This window comes from Danio rerio, chromosome 7, assembly GCF_049306965.1.
Source record: "Danio rerio strain Tuebingen ecotype United States chromosome 7, GRCz12tu, whole genome shotgun sequence".
In the NCBI taxonomy this organism is placed as follows: domain Eukaryota; kingdom Metazoa; phylum Chordata; class Actinopteri; order Cypriniformes; family Danionidae; genus Danio; species Danio rerio.
Window position 1 is genome coordinate 62,755,253 of NC_133182.1, and position 16,811 is coordinate 62,772,063.

The 16,811-nt window shown below is 45.1% G+C and overlaps 1 protein-coding gene across 35 annotated transcripts in view; it reads left to right on the plus strand.

The window, feature by feature from the left end:
- col25a1 (collagen type XXV alpha 1 chain) overlaps window positions 1-16,811 on the plus strand; it is a 329,419-nt gene that overhangs the window by 230,001 nt on the left and 82,607 nt on the right. For 32 of the 35 annotated variants that reach the window (XR_012382769.1, XR_012382768.1, XM_073907401.1 and 29 more), the window contains one exon: window positions 8,543-8,587. The exons of the other annotated variants lie outside the window; for them this stretch is intronic. Coding sequence is in view for 30 of the 32 variants with exons in the window: in XM_073907401.1 (XP_073763502.1) it covers window positions 8,543-8,587 (45 nt within the window). In the remaining 2 variants the exon portion in view is untranslated. The remainder of the gene's footprint in view (window positions 1-8,542; window positions 8,588-16,811) is intronic. 35 annotated transcript variants of the gene reach the window in all.

Here is a 16,811-nt window from a genome sequence, read left to right on the forward strand (position 1 = left end):
TCCAGCAAGATTTATTCATGCAATGCTTGGAAATCAAACACTTTTCTAGATGTGCACCACTTGTCAAATAGCACACACTTTTCTCTTGCGAACTCTAAAAATGTCTGATTAGCGATTTTATTTAATTTTTTTCTTTGATTTATTTTTGATAGGCTTGAGGTACAAGCTTGTAAACTATCAAAACTGCAGTTTTAACAACTTCAAAATTTAAATGGACAGAGCAGCGCACTCTTCCTGAGATTTTCCTAATAATTTACTTTGTAACAGCACAGACCAAATTCCCTTAGACCAATGTAACGCAGAGGCAACTCATTCAAAAGCATTGAAATATGAGTCAACCTCTGACTCTCTGATCTGAGGAACAAGAGAAATATGTTTACTCACATTAAAGGAACTACTCTAAAATTGTAATTTAGTCGATGAATTGGTGACCTGCACAGATGGTGCTTGCCCAAGGGGAAACTGGTGTGTCTCTAGTAGCCTTTAGCTCAAGCTCACACAACTTGATTTCTTTCTCAGCCTTGATCTCCAGGTGACGAATTCAAGCCGTAACTCCATCTCAGCATGACGCTCTGCCACTCTCTCTCTCTCTTGGTCCCAGTCATTTCCCTCGCTGGCCAGCAGAGGTCACCATCCCCGGACTTTTAACCATTACGTCATCCACCTACACTGATAGCATGCACACCTGCAGCGCATCCACTTGATTACCCACCCTCTGGCATATAAGTAGCACACACACACTCACTTACTGCGAAGGCTTGTTCTGCCCCGGCTACACTACACATCTACACTGCCTGCTTTCCCGTTCCTTACCCTGCCTTGTTCCTCGACCTCGTCCAGCCAGACGCCTGCCTTGTACCTCTGCCTGAATACTGACCTTGATCCACGCCACCTGCCTTGAACTCTAGCCTGAATACCGACCTTGATATTCGTTGCCTGCCTCTGACCCATGCCTGCACACTCATACTGTGTTGACCTGCCACCAGCCCTTCAACATAACACTATTGTTTGATGTGAGTTAGCACACGCATTACATCTGTGTTCTTGTTTTTATTAAACTGTGTTTAATAAACATACTGCAAATGGATCCCTCTGTGTCAGCCACTTCGTTACACAGACGTCATTGCCAGGTAAACTTTGCTGATTTTCAGCAGCCAACTGCAACACAGCCAGTTCATAAAATTTGTGCATAACAATACTCTTGATTTCTTGTTTTAACTGCTGTTTAGAAATCTTAATTTTTGTGCATTGGTCCAGCTGTTTAATATTTGATGCATTAACAAAACGCTCCAAATCAAAATCAGCCATCCTCGCGAGAAGTTTGTTTGACTCACAATAATGTAGACACCTGCTCTCAATCACCACCTTCCTTTTACAAATGTTTCTCCTTTTCACGAGCAACAGTAGATCTTACAATGCTCACCAAAAATTAAGGATATCCCAAAAGGACCGCTACCACCACTAAATGTTACGTGTTTAAGTTGTTTTATTGGATGAGACGTAACATTAAGTGAGTCTCTAATGGTGCTGGGTGAAAATGAGAAAACACAACAAATTTATAAGTGAAAAAAATTATTAAGCAATCATAATCAAACAATGAATATACACATTTAGAATGTAATTTTAAAGAACCAAATTAACCATAAAACAGGAGTGTTCCCAAAACAAAGAAATAAATATAACAAAACAATCTAACTAAACCCCAACCCACCTAACTTACTAACCTAAGAAAAATCCAGAAACAATTACGTAATCTTCAGCATATGCAACGCTTAACTAAACTTCTTAATTATTCCAAAATTAATTACACATGTGGCAACTCCTCCATAAACTACCACATAAAACTGTGCTGCTTAAAATGACAAGATTTTTTGTAAATTACACACTGTTAGCTATTAGCAAAACAAGATCTTATTTGATAATCCAATATTCATAAAGATAATTCTACTTCCTAATAATGAATAATACATTCAGCTGCACATACTTATCAAATAAAGCACTTATATCTAATAAAACACGACAACAGCAACAAAAATAATACGAACACAAATGAACAGGCTGTTCGACACAAGTGTGGAGTTTAGTGGAGAGCCAAGCGCTCTTGCTGAACAGCGAAAGCAAACACCTTTTAAATTTGCAGTCCAGCTCCTAATTGGTGTGCCGAGTCTGTCATAATGGTGATTGGCAGTCTTCTTGACCAATGGCTACACACCTAGGACAGGACAGAGTACACAACGGAAGAGAGACGAGAAAGCGAAACAGAAAAGAAACACAAAACCTCACAAAACATACGTGAAACATAACATTTATTCATTCATTTTCTTGTCGGCTTAGTTCCTTTATTAATCCAGGGTCGCCACAGCTGTATCATCCGCCAACTTATCCAGCACATTTTTTACGCAGCGGATAGCCCTTCCAGCCGCAACCCATCTCTGGGAAATATTCACACACACACACACACACACACACACACACACACACACACACACACACACACACACACACACACACACACACTGCAGACAATTTAGCCTACCCAATTCACCTGTACCGCATGTCTTTGGACTGTGGGGGAAACCTTCTTCATTTAGCACCTGAAGGAAATCCACGCGAACACAGGGAGAACATGCAAACTCCAGACAGAAACACCAACTGAGCCGAGGTTCGAACCAGCGTCCCAGCGACCTTCTTGGTGTGAGATGACAGCACTACCTACTGCACCACTGCGTTGCCACAAAACATAATACTCCCTCTGTAGCGAATATGGCCGACCAGACACATAATTACTTTGCTGTTATTCAACAAATGCACCAACTTTGCCCAGGGAAGACTGGATGTCCAGTCGTAATCTGATTCCAAGGTATTTATGAACCAAAGGAATGTGCCCACAGCATTGCACAGAAGAGACCTTTCCTTGCTGTACTAATTGATCGTTGACATTTTATCTTAATACGAGTGCAACAAATTAACATTTTAAGAGACTTGAACATTTCTGCCTCAGTTTTCATAAAATTTGCTTAGGCAAATTTCTCTTCTTTGGACAAAGAGTCATAAACCATGAGGCAGAGAGGTTAGTTTCTTAATTGGTCAAACTTTCCATGGAGGGTGGATACGAACACTCCCTATAAAGCTTGTTCAAAGCAACGCTCTCTTGAACCATGCTCTCTTAACCCATAGCTCTCTAGAATCATCTCTCGGCTCTGCAACCTCTTCAAACTCCCTGCAAGGTCTTCAAGCTCTTCAACCTCTTCAAATTCTCTGCAACTTCTTCAGAAAGAACTTTTCTCTCAACTCTCTTCTCTTAAACCTCTTCAGCTTCAACAACCTAAGTAGAGAAATCTCCAAGAAAGCAGGCGGTGACCCAGACGGAAAGGGTTAATTGCACAGCTGCCTCGCGAGAACCAACCCGGCAACCACATGCTTAACCAAGGGAGCTTCTATACATCACATTGACACACGCAAGTACACTTCCATCTCAACTGGTGTAAACTAAAGGCAACCATAAAGAGATAATAGAAGGATTAATTTGATTATGTTTGGTTCGCTTGGTTTGCTCTTACAAATTCCAAGGTTTTCCTATCATTACCTTCTCTCAACCTCCTACTTTACCTTCTCTACTCTTCTCTACACTTGTATGAATTTGTGGTTGTGTTAGGTGTTAGTTTCTGTTAGATTAGTCAATAAAGTTTAATTTTGTATAAAGAAAGGTGCCTTTGTATATTTATGAACCTATTGTCTTAAACTTCGATCTTGTTACCCTGCTCAAACTTAATGGGTTTTTATTTTGATAGCAATAACGTCATCCATGGTCAACACTGACCGACGGAGGCCTACTGATATATATATATATATATATATATATATATATATATATATATATATATATATATATATATATATATATATATATATATATATGTAGTGATAATTAGATTTATCAAATATTAAAATCAATATTTAGGTATTGATATTAATATTGATATTTTAGCCTCACACGGGGCACCAAATAATGTAGTGGTAATTGGATTTATCAAATATTAAAATCAGTATCTTGTTATTGATATTAATATTGATATTTTAGCCTCACATGGGGCACCAAATAATGTAGTGATAATTGGATTTATCAAATATTAAAATCAATATTTAGGTATTGATATTAATAATGATATTTTAGCCTCACGTGGGGGCACCAATTAATGTATAAATAACAGATAAATAACTCCTTTTAACGGGGCACCAGACAGCTGTCCACTGTCAAAATAATTAACAATAAAATATTGTTAGTTAAATTATACAAATGAGGAGTTTATTATCTGGCCAAATCTGAAGGATAATGAGATCGTTTGACTTGTAGAGCCTTTTTCTGTATTATCAACACAAGGAAGACACAATTGCAATGAAGGTGTATTTATTAACAAAATAGCAATCAAGGGTAACTACTAGGGATGTAACGGTATCAGAATTTCACGGTACGGTAATACCTCGGTATGAATGTCACGGTACGGTATTTATTGAATCATTTACAGGAAAAAACAAAACTTATGAAAATACTCCAAAAAAGTGCCAAAAGTGTCAATGACATACAAATTAGCCATCTATCTGTAAGCTTTGAAACAGGAACTTCAATTTTAATAACAAAAAATTATTAAACCATGTAAAAAAATAAAGTTTCAATTTAGTATTGTTGAAAACTCATCACATTCAACATTTAATCACACTCAGCCCATCTACCCAGATGAGAGCTCTGCTAGTCAGACTTCTCATCAAGCATCTCCCGCTGGATCTAATCTTACTATATTTATTAAACGGGATATTTCATTTATCTTGTTGTCTTTATCTAACGACATATTCCCTGACTTTGGGCATTGGAATCTATTACTTGTTCTCAGGTAACGTGTTTTGGCTGAGCGCAAAGATAAGTTAATGATTAATGTAACCACGTACATTCTGTATATTGACTGATCGCTTGCCTTTATTTCCTATAATGTATAAACTTATTGTATGTTATACTTTTAAAATGGCCATTATCGATTCTTAAAACTGATACTCAGCAAAAGAGAGGCTGTGTTTCGTATTTTCACTGAAATTGAAAGGAGGCAGTTGTTATCGGCTCCGTTTAGTTATAAATATCCACACAGTGAAGATGACGCTCATCTTATGCAGCACGACGCCTCAACATGTCTGCTGTCTAAGTTGCTAATATTAAAATGAAAATAGGCAGTTCCTTAAATCATGTTTACATTTTATTGTTGAGAAAGTGAAACAACGAAGACAGGGTGATGTGAATGAAGTTATAAAGTACACTGTTCCCTTTGAAGATTTACTCGTGTCCTCGGTATAGTCTGCTTTTCCATATCAAACTGAGAAGAAGAGACTGCAGCCTTGATCAAACTTGCGAAGTCTGAACTTACACGGAGAGAATGCAGGACTGGACTGTGCGTGTTAGGCTACTTAATATTCAGGAAAAGCCCCAATCAGAGAGGCGAACGTCTGCAGCCCCGCCTCCATTTTCAGATGTCTCCGTTTTCCATCATCCACACTGAGACGGAGCAGCAGCGATTCAGAATGAAAACGGCCTCTCCAGCGTTTTCGAAACGCTCCGTTTTCGGCGCTCGAGAACTCCGGCGTAGTGTGGACGGTTGGTGTAACCGTAGCAAAACTTATGCGTTTTCAAACTAAAACGCATTAGTGTAAACGGGGCCTTAGAGTTTTCCAGCTCTTTTCATCCCCGCTTCTAGCAGCACACTCCATTTCCGCATTACTGGATCTGTAGCGACAACAGACCGCAAGGGATGATGGTCAAGCATGGGCTGATGGGAGTTGTAGTTTTCGCTACCTCCCGTTCGCTTCATTCGCCTGAGCAAATTTTCTCAGAAGACCTATAGTTTTACCGAGTCATGCGACTTCGGTAATATCGAAAAAAATTAATATTGCGGTATGACGGTATTTACAATACCGTTACATCCCTAGTAACTACAATTACTAAATGTACAATAAATGAAGTGCATAGGCAAGTGATGAAGGTGATTAGGTTAAGGTAAGGTAAACCTTATTCTACAATAACAAAGAACTGAGGAAGGCTTTGTTATTAACGAATATCAGTTATAAACATCTAATTAATTAGAATATTTTATACTGAAACACACTATGCCAAGGTCTAATTTAGAGGGTTGTAAAGTGGTATATTTACGTTTCTGCCTTTGATGAAGTGGATGGAAGAAGTTGGATCTTCCTGCAAATCTTGAAGCATGAAACGAGCAGACTTGGCTCTCTTGAGCTTTGAGTGGAACAAAATCTGTAGTTTCTGGAACACGCAGACTGGAGATTTCTAGAAGTGGTGGTTCGATGTCGGGAACATGCCGACGTCTTTATCCTTGAGCGTAGAAATCTGTATCTTCTGGAACACGCAGAAATTGGAGATTTCTGGAGGTGGTGGTCTGATGTCGGGAACAAGCCAACGTCTTTATCCTTGAGCGTAGAAATCTGTATCTTCTGGAACACGCAGAAATTGGAGATTTCTGGAGGTGGTGGTTCGATGTCGGGAACACGCCGTTGCCTTTTCTTTGAAGGTAGAGTTCTTGAAAATCTGGGACATGCAAATTTTTGGATTTCTTGATGCGATGGTTTCAGACGCCTTAGAAAAAGCACTGTGAATCCAATTACCAAATCCTTGCTGGAACACGCAGCAAAAGTTCTGATGTCTAGGACAAAACCCTGCAAACCACCATGAACCACACTTTGACCACTCTTCGACCACCTTTTAGGACACACACACTCTTCTTAACAGACACACTCTTCTTAACAGACTCTTTAGCAGACATTTCTTTGTTTAAGAGAATGTCTTTAATACTTTCTCTGGAAGGCGGGATTGAAGGATGTCACCTTTCAAATCCAGCATTGTGATTGGATGATCCTGTGAGTTAGTCTCATACAAAAGGGTTTTTGAGACTCTCCATGTTTGATTTTGTTTTAATATACACAATTATGCCGTCAAACTGTTGTATAAACGCAATATCACACTCGTAGCAGTGTGATATGGCTGTATATCGGCACTGGTGGGGGCACTAAGGCACGCCTCCCACCAGTGCCGATACACAGCCATATCGCACTGCTACTCGTTTGATATTGCTCATATATATAGTTGGGGGGGACGGGGACGGGGGGGACTTCTTGTATGAGCACCTGCTCCAACAGCGCTCGCATCAATCTCCAAGGTGAAAGGATTCGTGACATCTGGTGCGGCAAACACAGGTGAGCTACATAAGAGAGCTTTTATGTTCTCAAATGGCTCCTGACAATCATCCGTCTATGCAGATTTGCAGGATGGACTTAGCAGTAATATAAATTAATTTGCAACGATTGAAAAATTCTAACAGAAATTGCCAAAAATCGATGCAATTTTTCACGCATAGTTGGAACTGGGAATTCTGCAATGGCATCTACTTTCACATTCACAAGTCCCACTTGACCATGACCCACCTCCTTATCTAAATATGTGACTGTAGCTTGTACAAAATCACATTTGGCAGGATTTATTGTAAAGTATGCTTTCTCAAAATGCATGTAAACGTCCATAAGATTGGAAATATGATTCGCCCAGCTATGGGAATAAATCACAACATCATCTAAGTATGCGTTACAAGTCTCTGAAAAGTGGCTGACGGGTTACACATGCTGAAAGGCATTACGCAATCTTGCATAAAATTATCCGGAGTTACAAAAGCAGACAAATCTTTGTAGCAGAGAACACAACGAAAGAGAGACAAGAAAGCAAAACAGAAAACATACACAAAACACTACAAAACATACATGAAACATAACAGTATTTTGAGCTGAAACTTTACAAAAACATTCTTGAGACAAATAGGTGACATTCAATGTGGTAGTGGCAGGAGGAAACGAGGTGTGTTGGTGCTCTGCTTCTTTGTCGCCCTCTAGTGGTAAGATGAGTGTGTGTGTTGTAGAAGTTACACGTAATGTTATATGTTAAGTAGATATTGTTGAATCTGAACTTATATTTTTATTTTGAAACCTGGTTCATTAAAACAAAAATTTAGCTATTAATATATTCCATATTAGTTATTGGTTATTTAATTCTCAGACCCACTCTGGGCCCAGAAAGGAGATTAAGTAAAAACTTCATTAACCCTGAAAGGAGGGAATCCACAGTTTTAAAATGGAATTATGTCAAACTTGAGAATGCAGGGGAAAGTCAGCCCCATTTCTAAAAGGGAAATAGCTTATACCCAGAATTAACTACTGTGGTAACTTTGTGAATCTAACCTGGTTAGGAGCAGGTTTTCTTTGGTAAACCTTTTTCAATACCACTAACATTTTTCAATCTCCTTATTGAATTGAGCCGCTGTTCCTTACAATGAGAAAACTGTATACTGTAAATTGTATACTTATTTGTCTATTGTTGACTACATTCTGCTATATTATTAATGTGATATGTTAACTTGAAACAACAGTGTTAAATGAGGAAACACTTATTTTGCACAGATTTGTAAAATGATTTAATGTTTGTTTCATTCTCTGACAGGGAGACATGGGAGAGGATGGCATGAAAGGTGAAACCGGAGAGAAGGTCAGTCTAAAGATCGATAGCTTTGCAAATGTTGATAATTTTAAAGTTACAAAATGATTTTGTGAAATTGTTATTCATTGCTATACAGCTGTAAAGCATATAGGACAATTGGCACATTCAGACATTTATTTAAGATTATGGGGAATTTACAAACAATGAATACATATATACAAGATGGATTGTAAAGGCATGTGTCAATAATGGAATATTAAATGAAATGATTAAATGACAAATTTAAAACTACAGTTACCATAATAATAATAACAATAATAATAAAAATTATAATAAAAAAATAATAACAATATTAATAATAAATATAGCTGCAAGCAGCAATTAACAGGGTTTAAGCAATTTAGCGGGGTAAGATTATATAGCAGTTAGGACGTCTGTAAGTAGTTTATTCGACAATTAAATAAATTATTAGAGTATTAAAGTTTGTAGATTGAAATAAAAAATGTTTGATTAAACACTCCAGAAAAGCAAGTTCGGTTTTTCCATATTGACAAATCTTAAATGAACATTTCGAGTGACCAATTTTATGTCAAAGTATTCATTATAAGCGGCCCTATGGTATAATGTGTAAGAGGTAGTAGCAATAGAGGTATATATCGCAGTAGGTAGTGCTGTCGCCTCACAGCAAGAAAGTCGCTGGGTCGCTGGTTCGAATCTCGGCTCATATGGCGTTTCTGTGTGGAGTTTGCATGTTCTCCCTGTCTTCGCGTGGGTTTCCTCTGGGTGCTCCGGTTTCCCCCACAATCCAAAGACATGCGGTACAGGTGAATTAGGTAGGCTAAATTGTCCGTAGTGTATGAGTGTGTGTGAATGTGTGAGAAGTTCCCATTCCCTCTCATCTCTTGCAAGCTATCTCTCCTGCAGTCATACCAACACTGACTCACATAACTAACACATCTCTTGACTCTGGTTTATTCCCCACTTCATTTAAGCAGGCTAGGGTAACCCCACTGCTAAAGAAACCCAACCTGGACCATACGCTAGTTGAAAACTACAGACCAATATCCCTGCTTCCATTCATGGCCAAGATTCTGGAGAAAGTAGTGTTCAATCAAGTCCTGGACTTTCTTACTCAAAACAATCTCATGGACAACAAGCAATCCGGCTTTAAGAAAGGCCACTCAACTAAGACTGCCCTGCTCTCGGTCGTGGAGGATCTAAGACTGGCTAAAGCAGACTCTAAATCATCAGTCCTCATTTTGCTGGACTTGTCAGCTGCTTTTGACACTGTCAACCAGCAGATCCTGCTACCTACGCTCGAGTCACTGGGCGTTGCGGGCACTGTTATACAATGGTACAGATCTTACCTCTCTGACAGGTCATTCAGGGTGTCTTGGAGGGGAGAGGTGTCCAACCTACAGCATCTAAACACTGGGGTACCTCAAGGCTCTGTTCTTGGGCCACTTCTCTTCTCCATCTACACATCATCTCTAGTACCAGTCATCCAGAGACAGGGATTCTCCTACCACTGCTATGCTGATGATACCCAGCTATACCTCTCTTTTCATCCTAATGATCCCTCGGTTCAAGCTCGAATCTCAGCCTGCCTGTTGGATATTTCACACTGGATGAAAGATCATCATCTTCAGCTGAACCTCGCAAAAACGGAAATGCTTGTAGTTTCTGCCAACTCGACTCTACACCATAACTTTTCAATCCAGATGGATGGGGCAACCATTACTGCATCCAAAATGGTGAAAAGCCTTGGAGTAACGATTGATGACCAACTAAACTTCTCTGACCACATTTCTAGAACTGCTCGATCATGCAGATTCGCACTCTATAACATCAGAAAGATCCGACCCTTCTTATCTGAACATGCAGTTCAACTCCTTGTTCAAGCTCTTGTTCTCTCCAAACTGGATTACTGCAACTCTCTACTAGCTGAGCTTCCAGCTAACTCTATCAAGCCTCTTCAACTGCTCCAGAACGCAGCAGCACGAGTGGTCTTCAATGAACCTAAACGAGCACATGTCACTCCGCTGCTAGTCCGTTTGCACTGGCTGCCAGTTGCTGCTCGCATCAAATTCAAAGCTCTGATGTTTGCCTACAAAGTGACTTCTGGCCTTGCTCCTTCTTATGTGCTCTCACTTCTGCAGATCTATGTGCCCTCCAGAAACTTGTTTTCTGTGAATGAACGTCGCCTCGTGGTTCCATCCCAAAGAGGGAAGAAATCACTTTCGCTTACGCTCACGCTCAATCTGCCCAGTTGGTGGAATTAACTCCCTAACTGCATCAGAACAGCAGAGTCACTCGCTTTTTTCAAGAAACGACTAAAAACTCAACCATTTAGTCTCCACTTCACTTCCTAATCTGCAATTGCCTAACTGTACCCCAAAAAAAAAAAAAATAAAATAAAATTTTAATACTACTAATACTTCCCTTCTTAGACTTTACAGACCTGAAACTTGCCTATAGCACTTATTCATTGTTGCTCTTAGTTGTGTAAATTGCTTCCTTGTCCTCATTTGTAAGTCGCTTTGGATAAAAGCGTCTGCTAAATGACTAAATGTAAATGTAAATGTAATGACAGCCATGTTTTTTGAAATATGCCAATGTCCTTATAGTATGTCATGACAACTTGGTCAAAGACGAAGGGGGGAGAAGGAGCAAGGGGAGGTATGGGAGGGTCAGACCAGGGAGGAACAAGAGTGAGTGTCCAATGTGGGTTTAGTGGGTCAGGTGCCCTGGCAGGAAACCAGGGATGCCCATGGACAATCCCGCAGGAGACACAAGGCAGGGGGTTTTAGGAGACCCGGCTGGAGAGGCAACTGGACAGGAGTCGGCGGGACTAGAGGCAGCTGGACTGGAGCCGGCGGGACTGGAGGCAGCCAGACTGGAACCGGCGGGACTGGAGCCGGTGGGACTGGAGGCAGCTAGACTAGAGCCGGCGGGACTGGGGGTAGCTGGACTGGGATCGGCAGAGCAAGGAGCCAGGCTGGGGCCGGCAGAGCAAGGAGTCGGACTGGAGTCGGCAGAGCAAGGGGCCGGGCTGGAGTCGGCAGAGCAAGACGTCTGGGAGGTGTCGGCAGTGCAAGACGTCTGGATAGCGTTGGTAAGGCCAGGAACCGGGTTGGGACCGGCAGAGCATGGAGCTGGACTGGGACCAGCAGGGCAAGATGTCTGGATGGCATTGGTAAGACCAGGAGCCTGAGTGGCGCCGGCAAGGCGAGGAGCCTGGGTGGCGCCAGCAGGGCGAGGAGCCAGGGTGGCACCGGCAGGGCGAGGAGCCTGGGTGGCATCGGCAGGGCGAGGAGCCTGGGTGGCGCTGGCAGGGCGAGGAGCCTGGGTGGCGCCGGCAGGGCGAGGAGTCTGGGAGACACCGGTAAAACCAGGAGCGGGACTGGAACTGCCACTGTACTGCACTGTGGGGCTGGAGCCGACACTGGCGGGCACTCTGGGGCTGGAGCCGACACTGGCCGGCGCTCTGGGGCTGGAGCCGACACTGGCGGGATCTCTGGGGCTGGAGCCGACATTGGCGGGCACACTGGGGCTGGAGCCGACACTGGCGGGCACCCTGGGGTTGGAGCCGACACTGGTGGACTCTCTGGGTCATTGGCAGTCCTCTTCCTACGCCTCCTCCGTCTGGTCGTCTGAGTAAGAGGAAGGGCGTTGTCAGCAGAAGAAGGAGCCTGCTCTGGGGCTGGAACTGACACTGGCGGGCATTGTGGGGCTGGAGCAGGCATTGGGGTTTCACAAAGTTTTTGAAGTGTCTCCAGAGGCTCAGAAAAAGGTGGTCTTTAAAAAGCCCGACCCGGATAAGCCCGCAGCTCCAACCCAGCTTCTCTCCTCCTTCCCACAGATAGATCAGCCAGCCCCGAAAATATACCTCTCTGTTGCTCATCACTCAGGCCTCCCTCCTGAGGGTTCTCCTCCTTCAAAACAACAGAGAGGGGAGAGCCAGAGATCAACAGAGCCGCCTTAATGAACCGATAAAGGTTCCAATCCTCCTCATATGGTGGCATTAGAGAACAGACTGGTTCCAAAAGTCCTCCCCGAAAGAATATCATTAACAGCATGTCGCTTTAAGAGCTCTTTGGGGCTAGCTCCAAAAACTCCTTAAAGTAACGCTCAAAGGAGCAGTTACGTTGTTTGATGCGCACAATAACATCATCTGCTGGATCTATATTCGAGTTTGTTGTTCTGTCACGTTAGTGGAATTAAAACAGGAACAAAAACGGGTGTAGGATTCAAGTGCAGTTGTAATGATGTATTGTGCAGTGACAGAGAACAAAAATCCAAAAATCAAAGTGACAAAATAACAAACAAAACAAACAAACGAGGAACTCAAACAGATTAAACTAGAACTAGACTTTAGCAACTAAGACAGGATACAAACTGGAATCAGGAACACATACCAACAAGGATAAACGACGAACGAACAAACAAGGAAGAAATGGCTGAATATAAAGTCCAAGAAATCAACGGGTATAACAGAGACAGCTGTGATTGCAAATCAGTGTAAGTGAATTCCGGTGTGTGGGCGAGGTATGGATGGATTTGTAGTTCCCCTTCGGTTGGGGAACTTCAGTGCTATTCAAGTGATTTGATCTTGGAAAATTCATGTATGGGAGGATTCGGTTGGGTCCGGTCCTCCAGAGCGGTGCGTATAAAGTTGCAACTTCGCAAAGAGAGCAACACAGTCGTGCACCACGTCCTTTTCAGGACGGCACTCCGACTGTGCGTTTCTGGATGCAGTGATTTCCTGTCCTAGGATGATAGGTACGGGCACTGCGTTGCTCGCGGGCAGTTCATGTCGTCATTGCGATGCCATGACTGTTGCGCAGTAAAGATCGCGGCTAGCCTTTGCAAAAGGGCAAACCACCCCAGTTGTCCCCTGCTCTGCAGCGGGCACTCGGGCAGATCTGAGGGTTCAGCGAGAGATAATCCGTCGCCCACGGGCCCGCGGACCTCTTCCTCCTCCAAGTGCTTCATCCAAGCTTCGGGCCTGGGAAGCGATCCGTCTAACAGATGGCAGCCCTTACGCTCGATGACACCGGAGACCAGATGTCCACCGCGGCATCAGAGGGTGGGCTTTCATTGTCCAATGATGATCCAGACCCGCTCAACCCCTCCGGACAGGTGAGCGCTGTCAAAACCAATCCTGAAACGGACATGTTAGCCATGCTTTCCCGGGCTGTTTCGGCTGTGGGTTGGAGATGGTTTATCCCCCAGCTCCGCAGCCAGACCGACTAGAGGGACGTCTCCTTCTTCCCAGAGGTGCACAGTAGGCTCACGCGGTCTTGAAGGGCACTTTTTTCTGCTCGTGCTGAGTGTCCCTCCACCCTCACCACTCTTGACGGTAGAACGGCCAGGGGGTATGTGGCGATTCCTCAGGTTGAGTGCGCGATGGCGGTCAAGCTGCGCGGCGCCTCTACTTGGCGGGGTCTGCCTCGTCTCCTATCCAAAGCCTGTAAGTTATCTGCTTCCCTTTGGAGCAAAAGCTTAAAAGGCTGCGGGCCAGGCTGCTTAAGCCTTGCATGCGATAGCCACCTACCAGCACTACCAAGCGCAGGCGCTGAACGAGCTGCATGAGGGTGGGTCCAACACTAGTGATCCAGGAGCGACACTCCTGGCTGATATGCGAGAAGTCGACAAAGTCCGCTTTCTTGACTTCCCCATATCCCAGGCTGGCATGTTTGGCGACACCATCTGTAAATTCACCCAGGAATTCGAGGCGGTGAGAGAGCAGTCTGAGGGGTGATGTCTTATCGGCGGGTCCGTAAGCCCGCTCCGCCCGCCGAGCCATCCATACCTGCTCCTTGCCGAAGGCGCCCACCTACGAGAGCTGCACCGCCCCCGCACACGCCTCTGTCGAAGCGAGCGCGTCGAGCACCTCGGAAGCAGGCAGCCCCCCTGCCCAGAACGCCGCTAAGTCCGGCAACGGACCGCGAAGCGTGTCTGGCACAGGCCATCTGGAGAAGAGGGAACTTGCTCTTTCCCCACTGGAGGGCGGGGCCCCATTTCCAACGGCACTTTTTACTGCCATGAAAACATCAAAGTGCACTTTTCCACTTTCCTGGATGTGACAGCCCGAAATCTACCAGTCTGGGATGCTATGCTTTCTAGCTTGCAGGTTTCAGTGTGTTTCGCCAGTGGCTCATGAGCGCTGGGAGGACGGTCTCCTTTCTCCCACCCCTCGAGCCTCCCCTCCAGAGCTCGGGTGCGGAGTGAGAGCAAATCTCTCACCTCCAGGTCTTCCGTGGGACCCACACGCTTCCCGGATCAGGACACCCACTCCGCGCTGCTCCACTGCTTGTACGTCAGCGATTGTAGAGATGAGTCCATTAGCGAGAGCTCTGCCTGCCTGGTTAGCGCGGGCCAGCTCTTGGCGGTGGCTCATACGGACAATCAGACTCGGCTATGCGATTCAGTTCGCGAAAGGGCCCCCCAAGTCACGGGTGTGTATTTACCAGGGTCAGCCCCCTGTCTGCCCCTTGCAAGGGGAGATTGCTGTCCTCCTGGCGAAGAATGCAATCGAGCCGCTCCCTCCAGCCGAGATGAAGAGCGGGTTTTACAGCCCACACTTCATCATGCCCAAAAGAGCGGTGGGTCACGGCCAATCCTAGATCTGCGCGTTTTGAACCTCTGTCTGCACAAGCTGCCGTTCAGAATGCTCACGCAGAAGCACATCCTCCAGTGCGTTCGTCCTCTGGGTTGGTCTGCAGCATTAGACCTGATGGAAGCGTATTTCCATGTCTCCACTCTTCCTCGCCACCGTCAGTTCTGCGGTTTGCGTTTGAAGGTCGAGCTTGGCAATACAAAGTCCTCCCCTTCTGTCTCCGCGGATCCTCACCAAGCCCGCGGAGAGTGCCTTAACGCCCCTTCGGCTCGCGGGCATCCGCATACTCAATTATCTCGACGACTGGCTGATTTTTGCCTACTCTCGGAGCAATTGATTATGCACAGAGACAAAGTGCTCCAGCACTTCCACCTGTGGGGTTTTCAGGTCAACCGAGAAAAGAGCAAACTCGCCCCCGTGCAGAGGATCTCTTCTCTCGGGCTGGAGCTGGACTCGGTCACCATGGCAGCGCGCCTCTGAGAGAGCTCGACAGTAAAATAGTGGTCCCACTGAAACTATTTCAGAGGCTCCTGGGGCATATGGCATCCGCAGCCGCTTCACACCGCACGGATTACTTTACATGAGACCACTTCAGCACTGGCTTCACGATCGAGTCAGATGCGCATGGCACGTGCGCGCACACTGAGTTTTACTGCGCTGTGTCGCCGCGCCCTCAACCCTTGGAGCGACCCCTCGTTCCTACAGGCCTGAGTGCCTCTAGGACAGGCGTCCAGTCTTGTTGTCGTTTCAACAGACGCTTCCAACACGGGCTGGGGGGCTGTGCGTTGCAGGCATGCGGCGGCGAACCTGTGGAAAGGTACCCAGTTGCATTGGCATATCGCCTGGAGCTGTTGGCAGTGTTCCTCGCTCTCCACCGTTTTTTTTCCCGTGCTGGAGCAGCAACACATGCTGGTCAGGATGGACAGTACGGTGGCGGCGCCGTATATCAACCGTAGGGGGGGTATGCGCTCTCGCCGCATGTCTCAGCTCGCCCGCCATCTGCTCCTCTGGAGTCATCCGCGGCTGAAATCGCTGCACGCCATTCATATTCAGGCAAGCTCAACCGTGCAGCCGATGCACTCTCATGGCAGCCTTACGTCCTGGAGAATGTAAACTCCACCCCGAGTCTGTTCAGCTGGTATGGGCGCGATTCCAGATCAATCTGTTGCTTCCCCCGAAATCGCTCATTGCCAGTTGTTCCTTTCCCTGACTCAATGGTGCGTCTCTCGCAGAGAAGACCCCTGTAGTTTGCCAGATCAGCGTTGTGCTTTCTTCACGCTGAGAGAAGCTGGAGAGCAGGCTGTCACCCTCCACACTTAAGATTACGTGGCTGCCATCTCCGCTCTCATAACGCGGTGGCTGACAGCACATTTGCACATTTGCAAGGTTTTACAATCTGCGAGTAGAGCCGGTTTTCTCAAGGGTATTGGGTAACCCTTTGGTGATTGAGGAAACAATTCGGTAGGGTGTTGAAATAAGTGCGCCTTTTTGAAATAAGTGCGCCTTTTTATCTGTCAGTAAAGTTCCCCGTCAGGTGAGCCCTGCAGATTCCTCCGTGGCCCCCAGCACTGACTCAGCGGAGGAGTCACTTGCTGGCCCACTACGTTGTTGGTCTGCCCGCTGGTCAGCCCGCGTCTTGGGTATAGGTGC